Consider the following 17,119-nt stretch of genomic DNA (forward strand, 5'->3'; position numbering starts at 1 on the left):
CTGTCGACTCCGCATAGAAACAGACGGGCAGAGACCTCTGCTCGCGGAGGCAGGGCAGGAGCATCCCCGCGGGCTCCAGGACCCCCGGCCCCGCTCCCCGCCCGGCTCCGCTGCTGGTCCCGCTCCCACCTTCTTGGGTCTCTTCCTCCGCTGGCTGCCGCCGTTGCACTTCTCGCCGCCGTCGCTCTTCTGGGCCGCCTCCTCGTTCATCCTAGCGAGCGGCACTGCCGGCGCCGTGCCGTGCCATGCAGGCTCCGCGCCCAGCCCCAGCCGAGGGTGGCACCGCCGGGGCAGGGCCGGGGGCGGGCGCAGCGACGGCGGCAGCGTTGCCGTGGCGGCGGGGCGGGGACGGCGCGCCCGGGCAGGGGGTGATGCTCCGGGGGGGAAAAGCTGCTGGAATCGCAGAGGGGCTGGGGTTGGAAAAGACTCTCGAAGCTCATCTCCTAGTTCCCCTTGCCACGGGTAGAGACACCCTCAACTAGATTAGGACAGCCTGCCCCGTCTGGCCTTGGACACTTGCAGGGATGGGGCAGCCCTGCAGTACCAGATGCTGCTCACACACCTTCCTCGTCCCCAAACCCATTCACGTGAGCGAGGTATTTGGCCACAACTGTAACATCCGAGAGACGACTCACTGTCACTACCAAAGCAGACACATTGCAGACACAGTGGCACAGCACACAGGCATTAGTTTGTATTACTAAAATAAATCACCTCCTCCTTGGGTAGGAAGAACAGCACAGCAACATTCACATGTAAATGTATTCCTCTATTTCTTCTGATGAACGCTTTAAAAAGAAAAAAACAAATTACGCTGTTCCACTTCCAGCTGAAAAAAACAGCCAAGTAACTCGCCCTTCTTCTCAGACAAAAGAAAAAAACTCCCTTTAACTGCTTACTCAGCAGAGGAGAGGCTGGAGAAAGTGGAAAGGACCCAGTGAGGCATGAACTCACTCTCCCACAATCGCGCTGTCTGCAAACACAGCGAACATCTGCAGCACAACAATGCGAGCAGTGTAACAACCTCAAAACCTTTTCTTCTTCTCCTTACTTTGAGAGCGACTGCTTTGTCACTGCGAGCAGTAGTAAATTCTAGACTAAAATGAGAAAACTCATGTAGAAGTAAGGGGAGCTACAGATCTTGAAGAAGGCGGGTGCTATACAACACTGCATCTGTTATGCCATAATTAGAGCTGCAATCACAGTCACAGCAAGGATTTTGGGGAAGACATACAACAGTCATTTGTTATCAGTGTCAGACATCCATGGAATTCATCTGGGGAACCTGTGGAGATGCAGCTATTCTTTCAACTTACAAACACAGATGCTGATTTGAAAGAGAGAGGTCGTCTCCATTTCTCATTTTAGTCATATTTTGCACAAATTTACCCCCCTGTCCGGCCCTTTCTCATACCAAACTAAGCCATTTACACTCTTTGCCTGACATTTGGTTATTCCCAATTAGTGATTCTTGGGTTAAGCACATTGCTGAGGTATACGGCAATTAAGTATTGTGTGTTTTCTTCTTACAGTGTTTCTTGCACTATTAAAAGAATTAAATCACTGATATTTCTGAGTGTAAAGATGAAGCAAACGTCAATCATACATGATGGTTTTCGTCACTAACAATCATGCATGATGGTTCTCAAAACCCAGAGATCGTGTGATGTAAAGGGGGTGAAAAATAAACTATTTCACTCTGCCAAATCCATCTCTTGTCCCTCTGTCCCTAGAGATGGGCCTTCTTATTATATTTTTATTTCTCTATTTACTCTCAGTCTTCAAGCTGGAAAAAGCAAGGAAACAGGATTGCCAGAGACTTCCATGGTAGCCAGGAAATGAGCAGATTTTCCCGAGAGACTTAAATGATGGAAGGCTTGATGCCTGGTAAAAGGAAGAATTCTCTGGGAGTCACTGTGAGGAGCAAAAGGGCAGCACTCTGGGGAGGCAGCCAGTGCTAAGTGCAGGCTGGAAGGTGTGAGGGAGGAGTGAGACAGACACAGTTTGAGGATTTCCAATTTCCATCCACCTCTCTCACCTGACCTTTCCATCTATTCCATGAGTGCATGGGAGTTGCACTGTCACGCATCTCCCTGGTGAATCAAGGGTACAGTGTGACAGTGCCCACAAACAAAACATTGGAAAAGCCTGTTGTGACAAGTATTCCAGCTACAAATCCACCCCAAATTCACAGGTACAAGTTTGTTGAAGGATGACAGCCTCATCAACCGGAACTGCTCTTAGCTCCTCTCCTCAGATCCCGGGCATTCACCTTTGGCAGTAAAGCTTTAGGTGCAGACAAAGAAAACAGTAACAACACAGCAGTACTCTTCATTTCCCACAATCCCAGAAATCCAGCATGAAACCAAACCAACCCAACCTAACCAGCCAGGGAGTCACGGCTGGTGTCAACTGACAACCGGTCTAACAGCAGCACAAAATCAGCCCTAAGAACCACACAAACTGCCTCAGAAACGCCCAAACAGCCAAGCAAGTCCTAAATATTCAGAAATGCTGAAGGCATTCATACTCATTTAAAGCAGTTGGGAAAAAAAAAATTATAGCGTGTGTATTCCATTTCCTTCACAAAATTTATTAGCTGAAAAAAAAACATAGACATGAACTTCCAACCCAGGGAATTACACAGAAAGTAATTTTTAACTCGCTTGCAACAGGGCTGCACTCACATACCTGATCAGTCCTCAACAGTTTCTCAAGGGGATATCAGATCTCCAAACTGTATTCATGAACCCACAGAACCAGGAGCAAGGGCTGGTGTTTTATGATGGGACAGCCCCCATGAATAAGGGTTTAGGTGAGCAGGTGGATTGGAGTGTGGAGACTTCCCACGGATATATCCCATCACTTATGTTGTTTCCAGGCTGCATTCATTACACCTAGGTCCAGCTGCTTGGCTCACCTTAATCCACCCCACATCTGAACCCCAGCCTCATGTAACAGGTTAACAACACACAATCACCTCCCTTCAGACAGTTTCCATCAAGGGGGTTTCCACCCAGCTTAAACTGACTTTACAAAGCTGAAAAGAAAGGATGCAGAAGTGTGAAGCAGCTCCCTCCAAGTCCTTGAGCAGCATGCTGGGCATTCTCTCTGAAGCACTGCCAGAAGCTTCCTGCAGTACATGAGCATTCAGGACAGTGGTAAGACAGGAATCCCTTCAACTCGCCAAGTGTGGTCAGTCGGAGGGGCTTTCTTGCCCAGTTTTGCCTGGCTGTTTTCCAGACCCTCACTCCCAAACTCATTCCTATTGTCGCATAAACCCAAAGCAAAGGAGAGTGTCCCTGCTGGAGCTGCTGGCAGGTGGCTCCAGCCGGCACCAAGCAGTGTGATGGTGCAGCTGGGTCACTGCTGCTGTGCAAGACAGCAGGCTTATCACTAACTCAGCCATGTCTACACCGTCAGTCTGACACAGACTATATTCCCTATATCAGCATTCCAGGTAGCTTCTGCAATTAAAAATTTAATCCTACAAGACCAGCTCCATTCCTGCTGCATTTAAGAGCAGCAGATCCATCAGGATGTTTGTTGTAATGGTCAGAAATTCCACGATGAAAATTAGGACTTTATATTCTAGTTGAACCACATCTTTCTTCATCCTGACCTTACTTCGTATTCTGCACCTGTACTACCTATACATAAAAAAAATTGAAGCAATGTTATCATCAAGTCAGAAGACTTCCACATTCACATTTTGGAAACAGAAGACCAAGGGTATCTTATCAGCGTGTCAAATACAAACAGGAGAGAGTAAAGACCAAGACAGGCTCTTCTCAGTGGTAGCCACCAACAGGCACAAATTGAAATGCAAGTAAAGAAACACTTTAAAAGTAAAGAAACATACTACCTAGCTAGACTAGGAATTCTTAATCCTTAGAGATACTCAACACTTTACATGGTATGGTCCTGAGCAACATGCCCTGGCTGACCCTGATCCAAGACAAGGATTGGACTGTGATCTCCAGAGACCCATCTCCACTTGGCCTGTCCTAAAAGCAAACCCTCTGCATTTGTCACATAACAGTAGTTGTTAAAAGCATTAAAGTACTCAGCTACTCCAGCTGAGTAATTGCAGCTACTGTCACTGTTAAAACGGTGACACCTATATTCTCTCAGTCACTTCAATGTTTTAATAAAGCCCCCTCTAAATACCATGTGTGGTATTTAGCGCTCTGTGTCTACTCAGCAGTGCACCACAGATAATCATGAGGGATTTTATCGACCCACCACTGCAGGAGTTTCTGCTGGTTACCTTGAGCTGAACCTCAGTTGCCATCTGGCCCATCCAGATAAGAGAGCAACAACACAGCAAAGCACAGGAGGGTCAAAGAGCTGCCTATGGTTTACCACTGAGCCATTACACTGAGCTGTAACAGCCAAGAGATAAACTATGCATCTATTTAATTATATTTAAAAATCTGAACAATTATTTCAATTTTATGATGAAATAAAATAACATTCATCACCCAAATAAGCATTTTTACACACTGTTATGTAAGTGCTCCTTAACTTTTTCCTTCAATATACATAAAGGACAAATCACTAATAAGCAGATTCCTCCAACCACATTGCAGCTATCCATTAAAAATCACAGAATTCTTACAGACCATCTTGTTCCAACTCCCTCGTCTTGGGCAGAGACACTTCCCACTAGCCCAGGTTGCTCCAAGCCCCATCCAGCCTGGCCTTGGACATGTCCAGGGATGGGGCAACCACAGCTTCTCTGGGCAGCCTCCTGAGCCAGAGCCTCACCGCCCTCAGATGGAACAATTTCTTACTAATACCCAATCTAACACTGCACTCTGTCAGTTTGAAGCCATTCTCCCTCATCCTTGTCCTTGTAGAAGAAGTATTTAAGAAGTACTGGAATGCTACAGAGCTTGAATCTAAAACACAAAACAAGGTGATGTTTATTTAATCTGGATTTCTGTTACGCAGCCATGATTGACTTGGTATTTAATCATCTCAGGACAGCAGGACAGCCAAAAAATAGGCAGCCAACTTCCAAGAAATATATCTGATACATCTTTCCATTGTTTTAACAAATCATGTTTGAAAAGGAAAACCAGCAGGAATACAATATATGAGGAATCCCAGCCCTATTTTACTCCTTATTTCTGAGGAAAACAGCTCCTCAGATCTCTTCAGTTCAGCACCTGTGCCTTGGACAGCAGGAGGAACTGAGCCCCTCTTCCTGCACCAGGCTGGAGAGGGTCTCTGGGGATGGACCCCCGACACCTCCGCAGCACAAACACCTGATGTCACTGGCTCCCACACAGCACAAGGAGAGCAAATATTCCATGCCACACACACTTGGGTGACTCATTTCCTCGCAGGAGTAGCTGTTGCTGGTAGCAACCTCAAAACAAAGAGGATGTCTCTGCATCCTTGTGTAAAGAACAATAGGTAGTAGTACCCTGTCATCATCAGTCACATCTGACACAGTTGGCAATGTACAGTCATACTTAAAGTGTGAATTACAGAAAAGGTTCTTCTTTCAAAGGAAAATATTTCCAAACCATGAAAATTTAACATCTGGGTTTGATACCGTTAACTACTTGTATATGTGTTTAAAATACATATATTTAATCACTTGGATCTATTCCTTGTTGCTTCTGTCCTCTAGAAAAGCATCATTCCATGAAAGCAGCAATGAACTATCAATATTTAACAACAGCCTTTAAACACTGGGGAAAGTCAAGTCAGCAGTGCCATAGGCTGGAAGGAATCAGAGGCTACCTATCCTGAAATCCAATAAAAAAATTAAGTCATGCAGAAGGCAAATTTGACATGCTTTTCTTTCCTGAAAGAGCGTCCTCTATTTTTTCCTCATTACTGAAGCCAAGCCACTACACTCCCTAGACACAGGGAGCAAATGTGAAAAGAAAAAAATTAGCTTTAAAACAATGGGTTATTTTAATGAAACACTACATGACTTTGACACCACATTACTTTGTCCCTCAATATTGACACCTCTGAGTTGCTGGGATTCTACTGTACTTCCACATTAAAACTACCAGCCAAGTTCTGCAGAGATAGAGCTGCCTGCCTAGCTCAAAGTGCTGCACCAAGCACGTACACAGCAATCAGCGCTACACAAACCAATAGCCAAAAAGTAGATTTAAAACATGCTGGACCAGGGAGCAGAAATTCCAGCCCTCAGTTGCAGCGCGCTGTAGATCAAACAAATTGAAATCCATGAACCGAACGCGTCATTTTCTGCCCAGTGGGAGCTGCAAATTGATCGTTTGCATTATCCATCCATCTGGGAGTCAGGATTGTGGGGATGTGACCTCACATAACACCTCTGGTGAGAAGACATCAAACTTGGGCAAGAGAAAAGGCTCTTAAGTCCCCTGCAATTATCATGCTGGTCACGTGCTCCGTGGCGATTGCTATAGTAACCAGACACTTGCCAGGGAGACTTTCTAGCTCAAAGCATTCTTCTCTTATGCCTTCAATTATTTTTCTTCTGATAGCTGTTAATTTATATTTTATTTTGGAGTAAAGGCATTGACAATTTTTTCTCATGTTCATCTGGCAAAGAAAAGACTACTGGAAACAAAACCTGAAATCAGTTATAGCAAAGGAAAATTAGAAAAGAGCTTTGTGTCATGGCTTGATAAAATACAGCATTTGTATGATTCAGCATACACAAACTGCAATAGAAATGTGTCACATTTTCAGCAGAAAGTAAGAATTATTTCTTTTTGGCCAAGTACTCAAAAGAGCCTCTATGGTTGCCATTACTATAGGTGTGGCTGTTAGTTATGACTGCTATATAGAACCTTCCCTCGCTAGGACCCGTTTTCCTTTTCCTGTGAAATATTCTGATCAAATTTCCATCTCTTGAATTTAAGCTTTTTGATACTGTCTCAAGAGGAATTTGAAATGCCCATCTGAAAGACTTGAGCTATTAAAAGGATTTATATCCATATGTTTTGGATCAAAAAAACACAAAGAGGGTAACAGAACTGCCAACACTGCTGGCAAGAAGAAGAACCAGGACTGAATCTGGGAATGATACTGGTGGCCCAGGAGAGACAGAGAAATCATCCTGGAGCTTGAAAAAGGGGAGATGGACTTAGGACTCAGTGCTGCCTAAAGCTAACATTCTCCAAAAGCGGGCAGGAAAAGGTCAGCGAATGGTTGTCTACTGTTCCAGAAGCAAGGAAAACTAACTAGCAAAGGCACCCATGTAACTTCAGTTGTACCTGTATTGATGCTTTATATACTCTCATCATATAATTTCGTATCTGATACTTCACCAGAGCCACCTGGCTCTCAGGGCTGAGATGGCCACACTGAGAAATCCACAGGAGATTCAGAGCAAGGGCATCTGTTGCCTGATTTGCCGATAGATTCAGAGAAATTGGCATATGTGCTGTAGGACAAGCAACGGGACATTGTCTTCACAGCCAGAGCAACCCATCAGCACAGCAGATAACAGCACCCATGCTGCTCCATCTGTCCCCTCCTCATGCTTCATACAAGACAGGTGCTCAAAAACAAGCTGCTCACACAAAGTTTCTCATTTTGTTGGATGCTCCTCATCCACCTTGTGATCTTTTCCTCCAAGGGTTAAAAAGTCTCAGGGATAATCACAGTCAAAAGGACAGTTTCAACCTGGGATCAATGAGATGAAAGACACTAACTTGAAAAAGATCCCTATTTTCTTCAACTAAGAGTCCAAACACTCAAAACTTTTGAGTATTTATCTCCCTGTCTTTCAGCATTCCATCCACTGAACAGGAATAATTGTGTCTCTTCACCTAACAGAAACATAATGAAAATGAATTCATTATTTTCCACACACTGGATAGGACTTTGATGAGCACGATAGATGAGCCCCAAGGGACTAATAATTCTGTCTTCAAAGGGATGTTTAAACAACATGTTCTAAATCAGGCCTGGGGCCACAAATTGAGCAATGAGTGGGAAACAAGCTGTGGAGTAGCTGTTCATTAAATGTGTATCATTAGTTTGTTCATCGAATGCAGCAGGACCTGTGGAAAAAGTATTAGGGGCATGTGCAATTGAAGCCTCTGTGGTGATGTTGGGACATGAGTGGGTCAAACAGAGGCTGCAAAAAGCCTCTCCTAACTCTGCACTCTCCATTAACTCCTTCCAGTGTATTTCTGAAGTGTATGTGTACAGGGATACATGCACAACGAGTAAGGACTCAAATGTGAGATGGGATCAGAGAGTGAGATTTCCTGATTTGACAGCCCCTGCCATTTCAGTGATCTCATCTCTTAGGCATCAAATGTCAAACCTGTCATTAGGAAGCTGTCCAAAACAGGAAAGGTCTTGCAAGAATTACTTCAGAAACAAAAGAAAAGGTTAATTAACTGAAAATACATATTCCACAGGCAAGACCAATCACAAGCTCTTCTAACTTAATCCAGCACTGACACCAGCTCCTTTGCCTGTTAGCAAGCATCCCCACAGCCAATCCCCGGCACTGCAGGAGTAGCTCTGAAGCTGTCCTGTCCAAATGCTCCATACACCAACCCCAAAGGGACACAGCCAAGTGTACCTCACCACAAACTGATTTTGTGAAGGCCAGAGAGAAGGATGAGCACAGAACACAGCAGCAGTTTGAGTCCACCCACAAGACAAGGAAATGATTCACACAGTGGTCACTTAGAACGCCGAGATCTGCACAGCGGTGGGGACCTTCTGCTAAGTCATGATCTCTTAGAAGATTTTACTCTCTTTACAAGGTTTTATTTTCAAATATTATTATTGTTACTGGTAAATGACAGATTCTTTCAAGCTGTTCCACAGTCCTGTTTCTTCAGGCCCAAGGAGGAATCACAAAGTACTGCGACCTTGAACGATACTTGCCCACTGAAAAGCTTCAAATTGTGTGCCTCACTCTACTGCCATCTCCCTGCACCCCATTTTTTCCTGCCACAATGTTCCATTTTGAAGTGTCATAGTTAAATATCTGGGACAGTTTCTTGCCTTGAGTGAAAAAACACTTCCTCCAACTTCCAGAGAAAAAACTGTATGTCTATATATTTAGCAACAAAAACTGGAGTAACGTTTAACAAAGAATTTGTTCTTCCCTTACTGTAAAAGAACACTTCGGCTCGTCAAGCTGACATTCTTCTACTGAAAACCCATCTTGTTGGAAAATATTCTCTTTGGAACTGTACCAATATGTACTTAATGAAATACACATTTTAAAAATAGGAGGTGCTTCCTTTTTATTTTCACCCATAGGTATTGTAGTTTGTAAAAAAAAAAATTTTCAAATAACCACTTTCACAATATTAGAAAAAAAAACAGGAGTCATGAGATGTTCTCCTTGTGTTCAAATAAGACTCTCACTGCACAGAGCTGTTTAGGTCCTCAGTGCTGGACTGAAGACAAGCTCAGGCACAGGCTGGGATTATCTGTGGATGTGCCTTGGTCATTCAAGGCCAACAAGAGATCCCTCCAGTCCTGAGGCTGCTCCGGCAAATGACACGGGAGAAATTGAGTTTCAGATGACCCTTTTGCTCTGTCCTCAGCCAAGCACCACGTTCAGTGATCTTTCAATTCAGTGAAGCATTTAATCACATTTAAGTGCTTTTACGTATCATGATGATCTTAAAATGCATGCTGGAGGGGGTAATTATAAAATAACCTCTGACAGCAGCCTCTAAGTTTATCTGTCCTGCAAATTACAGTGTAAAGCAACAGCATGTTATTTCTCTGTAGTTTTTTTACCTTGATTGAATCATCTTTAAACCATAAACGTTTTTAGGTCAGAATTCTTAAACAGCATGAAGCAAATGCGGTTCCTGCTTTCCAAGTTACACTGGATAGGCAGAACTCAAGATCTTTAACAATTTACAAGTAAATTATATTTAATAATCAAACCAATGATGAGTCCTAAATAAAAACATCAGCTTAACATCAGAACATGCTGCCCAACAGTGAGCTCCATTTTGGAAACACACTGTAAGAGACCATATTTTATAGCTGACACTTCCTTCAACAAAAATTACTGCGTGTACCAGCCTGACTCTCTCAGAGTCACCTTAAGAAGGTGACATTGTTCTTACCATGTGGCAATTAACACTCCCACGGCGAGTAACAGGATGAATCATTCTAACAAAAGCAAAACCCCCTAAATTTTTCAAGGGAAATGGCTACACTGTCTCTTCTGCTTTCAAACAGGTCCTTCCTTCACACACCATACTGCGAAGAGCCGTGGCACATTTGATCTTAAAATTACTTTGCTGTTTACAGTACCCTAAGCCAAAGCAATGAGTGCCATTATTTTTAACTCCCTGTCTCAATAGGAAACTCCGACAGAGAAGAGCAAGGACAGTCTCTGGACCACTGTTTACTCCAGAGCCAAGCCTGGGGGTGGTATGGGACCCCTGCCTTTGGGAGACAGTGGTGTCGGGAGCCACCGCTCACAGCAACCAGAGATGATTTTCACATCATCCTCCTCAATGAATGCTCTCCCCAAAAGCTGTGCTGGTGTCACTGCTGCCCACAGATGTGCTTGAGATGACCTAACTTAGTCTATGTGATCATTTCAGCTACTGGAGAAATCTTCTTGTGTCAACTAGGAAGGGGGATCACAGTGAAGACAGACACCTCTGCTGTGCACAAGGAGCTCACTTCAGTTTAGAAAATAATAATAATTTTTAAAAAAACACAAATACAGCGCTGGAGAAATGCTCATCTGCCAAGCTCTGGAAGATGAAGATCATCTAGAAGATGTGTACGTGATGTAGGATAAATTTGCCCATAAAGAAAAAGTTCACAATTGGTGTGGTTTGAGACAACTGCTCTGGGAAATGGAGGAACAGAGCACAAACTGAGTTGGTTCTCAGACAGCAGGAATGAAAAGCTTTCCAAAAGTTATTGGTTGTGTGATGAAAACCATTTCACTCCACAGTGGTAACAACAAAACAGACTTGGAGGAAAAAATGCTATCCAAATATTCTTCCAAACACACCTTTGGTTTGCTTAGCCCACCCTTCATTTAAAAGGAGATCCTTTTCTCACAAAAGCATTTTTCTGCTGACACCTACATTAGCTCAAGAGCAGGGAAGGTGACCTCCCCTTTCCTATTTTTGTTCATAATTCTCGAAAGTTTTTCTTTGCTTCCAAACCATTTGCTAAACTTGTCGCATTATAAACAGCTTTCAAACAAAGGAGAAATCCACATTTTTGGGTAACATATACAATTTATCACCAAAAATGTTTTGGTAAATGGTCCATGTCTTTGTCAATTAAAGAACATCCAGAACATCTCTATCTTGTCAAGTATTGTCAACTTCTCTTTAAACGTGACTTTGGGATAGTAACTATCTATCTTGCCACATTTCTGGTGGTATTAGAACAGAGTGAAAAATCTAAACTTGCAAAGTCTCTAGAAATAAAATCTGGGAAGGAACAAGGCCACCTGAGGAGCTTCATGGCACAGGGACAGCTCTGCTGCAGCCACAAGAACCTCTGCTACACTTGACCTTGAGACACAAGAGAGGAAGATTCTGGGCTCAGTCCAAGCACAACAAGAATTCTTCTACTGGTGCAAAGAAACAAAGAACATAGAGAGGAAAGCAAATAAACCCAAGGACAGCTCTACCCTCATCCATAATTGATAAGACACCATGAGGCTGGTGAAATAAATGAACTGCACCCAACTTCAGGGTGGATCCAGAAAACTCTGTACAAAGATCTTTCATCTATAAACTGTGGGTTATAAATACACTGTTTCCAGATCACCAATTAACATAGGCAATTATCTGTGAAAATGCCTGAAATATTTAAGTCCAACAACAGGAGGACATAACAGGTAGCAAATAAATTTAGACTATAATACTACAGAGCAGCTCTCACTGAAATACGCAGTATACATTTAGTTAGTACCTGTTTTGCTGCATGTTCGTAACAGACATACTAATAATGGCCTCTTACCCTTCTGCACTAAAGTCAGGATTCTTAATGAGCACAGACGGAGTATAGAGTGGCTTTAGCATTTCTCTCCCAGAAAAGCAGCTACAATAGCACAGAATTTTGAAACCCAATCTGATTTAAAACATCAGAGCTAATAGAACACTTAGGAAAATGGTTATTTTTAACTCTCTGTAACTGCAATTGCAAATTTTCATTCTGGAAACACAGGCAAAACTTCCACATGCAATAAGAACAATAAGAAAAGATAAACAAAACATTTTATGTAAAATAAATGGATGCCTTATCCTGCAAAGACTCAAAAATATTTCCTGTTGCCAGCAAAAATACTCATAAAATGTGGAATGTGAAACAACAGCTGGGAACAGTTAGCTACAGGAGAACCAGTCTGGTTTGCAGTCATTTCAGAAATCAATGCACAGAGTGGCAACCATAGGTTTTCATTTCCTTTTTGATAAGCCTTTCACAGGGAGAAAATTCAGCAGTATTTTTCCCTGCCATACTTTGAAACCTACTATGAATTTCATAAGCTCATATTTGAAGGGTCTAAAGCAGACTTGAAAGCGCAAGAGTCAAAATAACCTGGAAACCACCGTGCAAGGGATGAAAAGGATCCCCAGTCATGTGGGAGCACAAAACAACCAGGGAGCACCAGGCTTGGCCCACAGTCACAGCGCTCACGCCAGGCATCTTTTTACTGACTGGCTCCTTGATTCCAGCACAGAGTCAGAACCAGTTTGTTCATCTGCCGGATGAATTTCTTCCTGCAGCACATGAAAATCTTGTCTCACACGGCTTTTTCACTCTTTGTTTCCACAAACGCATCCTTGCTTTTTACTGCACAGGATGGGAATCAAAACCTGGTACAAGAAGAGGACTTTCAATTCCACAAAAACAAGAAAATAAGCCTCATCGGTTGTCAACAGACATGTTTGCTTCCTACCAGAGAAGACAAACATTATTCAGATGCGTATGCCCACAACTGTTTGCAGATTCTCAGCACAGAGGCAGAGAATTGCATTTGAAATATGAAGAAATTAAAAAGGCTAATGTCAAATATGCAGACTTTGTTCCAGCAGAAAAGCTTTCAGTAATTTCTCACTTGATAATGAGTTTTTGTTCCTTCCCTGCAGTATTTGTAATGTTAGAAAAACACGCTGTGTTTTGATAACATTTGAGAAACACAAAAAGACAGTTTTGTAACTCCTTCTAGTTTTCAGCTTTTAATGAAAACATTTGCACTGCTGACATTGGCATGAAACCTAGGTAATGTGTCTGAATGGAATGAAGGCTGTGGTGAAAAATGGTGAAAAGTAACTGGTAAACACAATTTCTCCGTATAGAATTGGGCTTATTTTACTTGTGAAACATAAAGCCAGCTTGGGTTTTACCACATATGGCTGCATTATTCCAGCTGCACATTACCATCAACAAAAAAACCCAATCATCTCGCACAGGGCTTCTAAAACAGAAGTAAAAGCATTCACTTTAAAAAGCATATATCAAGCTCAACAAAACTAAACAATGTCTCAGTGAAGGCTTTCATTTCCTCTTTTTCAGCCAACCCTACAGCTTAGTGTAGCCTGTTGAATCAACCATAGGTGAAGGCAAACTCTTCATTGTTATATTGTTGTCTATGATTTCATAAGTTATATGACTTCTTTCAAGTGAAGTCAAGGAATGGCCTTCAACACCAGAGGATAATTCAAGTCCTTTCCTTAAGGAGAAGGATCCCAAATACAGATAAACTTATTACCATTACAGATTTTTATCTCATGTTAATACACAGAGTTTAACCACATCAAATACTGAGATATAAGCTGCTGTTATTAGAGGCCTGGAATGAGTTCACACAAAAAACACTGTCAGGTCAGCTCCCCAATATCCAGCTCTGTACTCTAACAGGATCTCTTCGCTCCAGAGCTGCTTTCTGTGGCTGCTCTCTCCAATCAATAGCGCTTCAGAATATAAACCAGATCTGTCTCCCTGCCCACAGCTGCAAAGATCAGGCAGATCACAGTATCAGTGTTTTAAGGAAGAATGGATCCAGGGATTTTGACATCTGGGAAAAGGAGGAGCTCCCGAAAGAAAATCCACTTGCAGCAGGTCTGGCTCCACTGAAGGCAGAGGGAAGCCTGAGGTCTGCTGAGGTCTGGACAGCCAAGGTTCACACTGACACGCAGAGACCCAGAAGGGCCAGTCTAGAACTGGTGCTGCTCTCCAGCACATGTCCATGAGCACCATACATATTGAAAACATGGGCTCCAGAAAAGTGTGGGAAGCTCAAGCCAAACAAATTCTTTCAGAAAAAAAGGCCGTAGAGGCCAGGGTTTCTGGAGGGACACAGGAAAAAGTTTAATTCTCTCAAGAAGATGGAAAACTGCCTTGATAACTTCCTTCCCACCATACAGCGTCCTTTTCCTATACAGTTGTATAGTTTGTCTGCTGCAATTCCTCCCTTGGCTTGCAATTTCAAGTGTTTGGACTTTTATCTTGCTCCTCCTGTCCTACATGTAATTTTTCCTGTCCTATTTTTTCCCCTTCAAATTCTTCCCTTCTTTCCCTCATTCCATTCTTTTGTGTTTTCTGTTCACAATTCCCCTTTTAGCTAAACTCCAACCAAATATATACGTGTGTGGGTATATATGTGTGCGTCTGTATGTTTATTAATAACAACACACTGCGAGAGCTTACCAAGCCTCCTGCAATTTGTTTGTTCTAGGCCTTCTGTTGTCTTGTGTATGAATCATCCATTTAGGCATAAAATTCTTCAGGAAAAGGAGCGCTTGTTGTTCTAAATCCATACAGTGCCTAGCACATACAGCCCCATTCTTATTTATTATAATAACTGCAGCAGTGCTTTTGGTTTCCTCACTTCTAGAACGCTGGATGCTTGCTTTGTGTGCCTTCACTTCTTCAACAAGCCCTTAAGAGAAAAACTACAGCACAAATAGCATGTGTGACAGAGTAAAGCTTTGTGTTTGACATGGAAACTCTGACAGGAGCACGGCAGTGGCCAGAACAGGTCCTGCCCACTCTCTCTGCACAGAGCATCATCCCCAGCTCCCAGCAGAGCCTCTTTTCCCAGATGAAATGTACTGTTCCTATCAACATCCACACCAATTTCACTTTGTGAGGAAAATCGAGCCCTTTGCACACAAGCATGACCTACTGAAATGCAGCCCTGGCAGAGGGGCAGCAGCAAGAGGAAGGAATGGCATGTTCCTGCTCCCGGACACTGTAGGACACTCTGAGCACTGCCTTCCCTAACAAAAGCTTCTTTTCATTAAAGGGTGGAAAAAATCCCCTTTTATTCTCTAGCCTTTGAAGGGCTTACATCATGGCTTCTTCAATTTCAGGATTTTAGTGAAAACAGGCTTTCTGCAGGGCTGGTCAAATGACAGTTAACTAAGAATTCCTGGGAGTGTTTAATCTACACTCTCTATTAATTTATCATTAGGGTACCTTCTAATAATGACTCATCTAATGAAGAAACAAAACCACAGCAGAAACCTTCCCTGCTCCTACAGTATTAGTTACAATGAACCTGGGCATCTCTCCACCAAAGCAGTCACCATACCTCTTTTTTTTTTCCATCCCCCAATTACCCCAAGGCTTCCAAGGGAAAAATGCCACCAGCTTTACATATTGCAAAGAAAATATTTTAACACTGGCCTTTCATCACACACACAAAAAGAAAACTTCATCAAGGCTGTGTCCAACAGCTGCCTTCAATGTGATGACATGGATTATTTGTGAATAGGAATAAATATTAAGGGAAAAGGCAGTTGCACCACCCTTGCATGCTTTTTCCCCTTGCATTTAAATAAAAAAAACTTTTTTTTTTTCCCAAAGATATTTCCATATATTGGGGTGTGATTCATTCCTTTTTGAGAAACTCCCATATAACACAAAGTAATACAGCTCTGAGAACATGAGCACATTTACCTTTCAACAGGGAAATCCTGTACTGAAGACCGAGGGAAGCTCCAAATTAAGGAAAATTTGTGTTTTATTAGGAACAAATAAGTTGTGCTAGTGATTTCCAACAGAAGGCTATAAATGTGATTCCTCCCACGAGCCCTTCCACCTCTGTTTTACTATTTCCACAGCACAGGCTGCTTCAAAGAGCTAAGTGTACCCAACAGCACCAAGTCAAGGCCAAGTCATTACTTCACCTACTTTTCCTGTCACCAGGCGAAGAAAATCCACTTGGACTTAAAAGCTATTTTCTTTACCTCAAACAACACCGGGCCTTTAGAGAACTAATAGCAATAGTTTTAAATTTCAGGCTAGATGCTGTGCTTTTAGTTATGGTCATCCTGAAATGCGAGAGGGAATTACACTAATTTCCACCCAGGCCTGGGCAGCAGTTTCCATCTGTCACCTGTAAATAAGCTAACTTCATGAAAGGCTCTGCTACCATGAGCTGTTTGCCTGCAGTCAGTCTTTGTCTTGACCTGTGCATTCATCAAAACCGCCTGCAAGCCATTCCTGACCAGAGGTTGCAATGCACTCAACTGTAATTTGCTTTTAGAGCTTTCAACAGCACCCACCATAAATCCTGGGCCACTTCTTTAGACTAGCCAAGTGTCAGTTCTTGTGGGTGACACAAGAGCCCAGCTCAGGGCAAAGCAGAAAGGGCAGAGAAAGGCACAGTTGGCACAGAAAGGGCCCACCACAAGGCACTGGGCTGTTCACAGTTGTTCTCTGCTGTTCAGCTCACAACTCCAGCACCACACAGACTTGACTAACCAGATCCTGACAGATCAGCCAGATGCGTCTTGGAAAGGTGGCCAAACCCAACAAGCAAAAAGAGCCGCAGAAAGAAAAAGTGCATCTAAAAAGGGTAAGTTAGAGATGCATCTGCACCCTCTGTTTTGAAAATATGTACCAGTATGTAGTGATGATATTTTATGAAAATCCCTTTGCTAGGATTTTCTTCTCCTGAGAAGCTGAAGGGCCTCAGCTTCAAGTGTAAACAATTTGTTATCTGCTGCTGTGGAATGCAGCAGGTGCTTTCTCGATTGGTCAGTGTGGGATGTTTCTACTTGGTGGCCAATCGAGGAGGCAGCAGCTCTCGGACTCTCTGGGAGTCACAGAACTTTGTTATTTATTCCTTTCTATTCCTGTCTCACCTTCTGATGAATCTTTCTCTCTGTTTTTTGTAGTA

The 17,119-nt window shown here is 42.9% G+C and overlaps 1 protein-coding gene across 12 annotated transcripts in view; it reads right to left on the minus strand.

The window, feature by feature from the left end:
* Positions 1–17,119, minus strand: part of ANK2 (ankyrin 2) — a 277,263-nt gene that overhangs the window by 185,094 nt on the left and 75,050 nt on the right. For 3 of the 12 annotated variants that reach the window (XM_038134975.1, XM_038134972.1, XM_038134973.1), the window contains exon 1: positions 130–355. The exons of 2 other annotated variants lie outside the window; for them this stretch is intronic. In XM_038134975.1, the coding sequence (XP_037990903.1) occupies positions 130–210 (81 nt within the window). In that variant the 5' untranslated portion in view covers positions 211–355. Of the gene's footprint in view, positions 1–129; positions 470–17,119 lie in introns of those variants that run through there. 7 more of the 12 variants (XM_038134982.1, XM_038134976.1, XM_038134986.1 and 4 more) reach the window with 5 other exon arrangements.

The sequence above is a fragment of the Motacilla alba genome, chromosome 4 (genome assembly GCF_015832195.1).
Source record: "Motacilla alba alba isolate MOTALB_02 chromosome 4, Motacilla_alba_V1.0_pri, whole genome shotgun sequence".
NCBI lineage: Eukaryota > Metazoa > Chordata > Aves > Passeriformes > Motacillidae > Motacilla > Motacilla alba.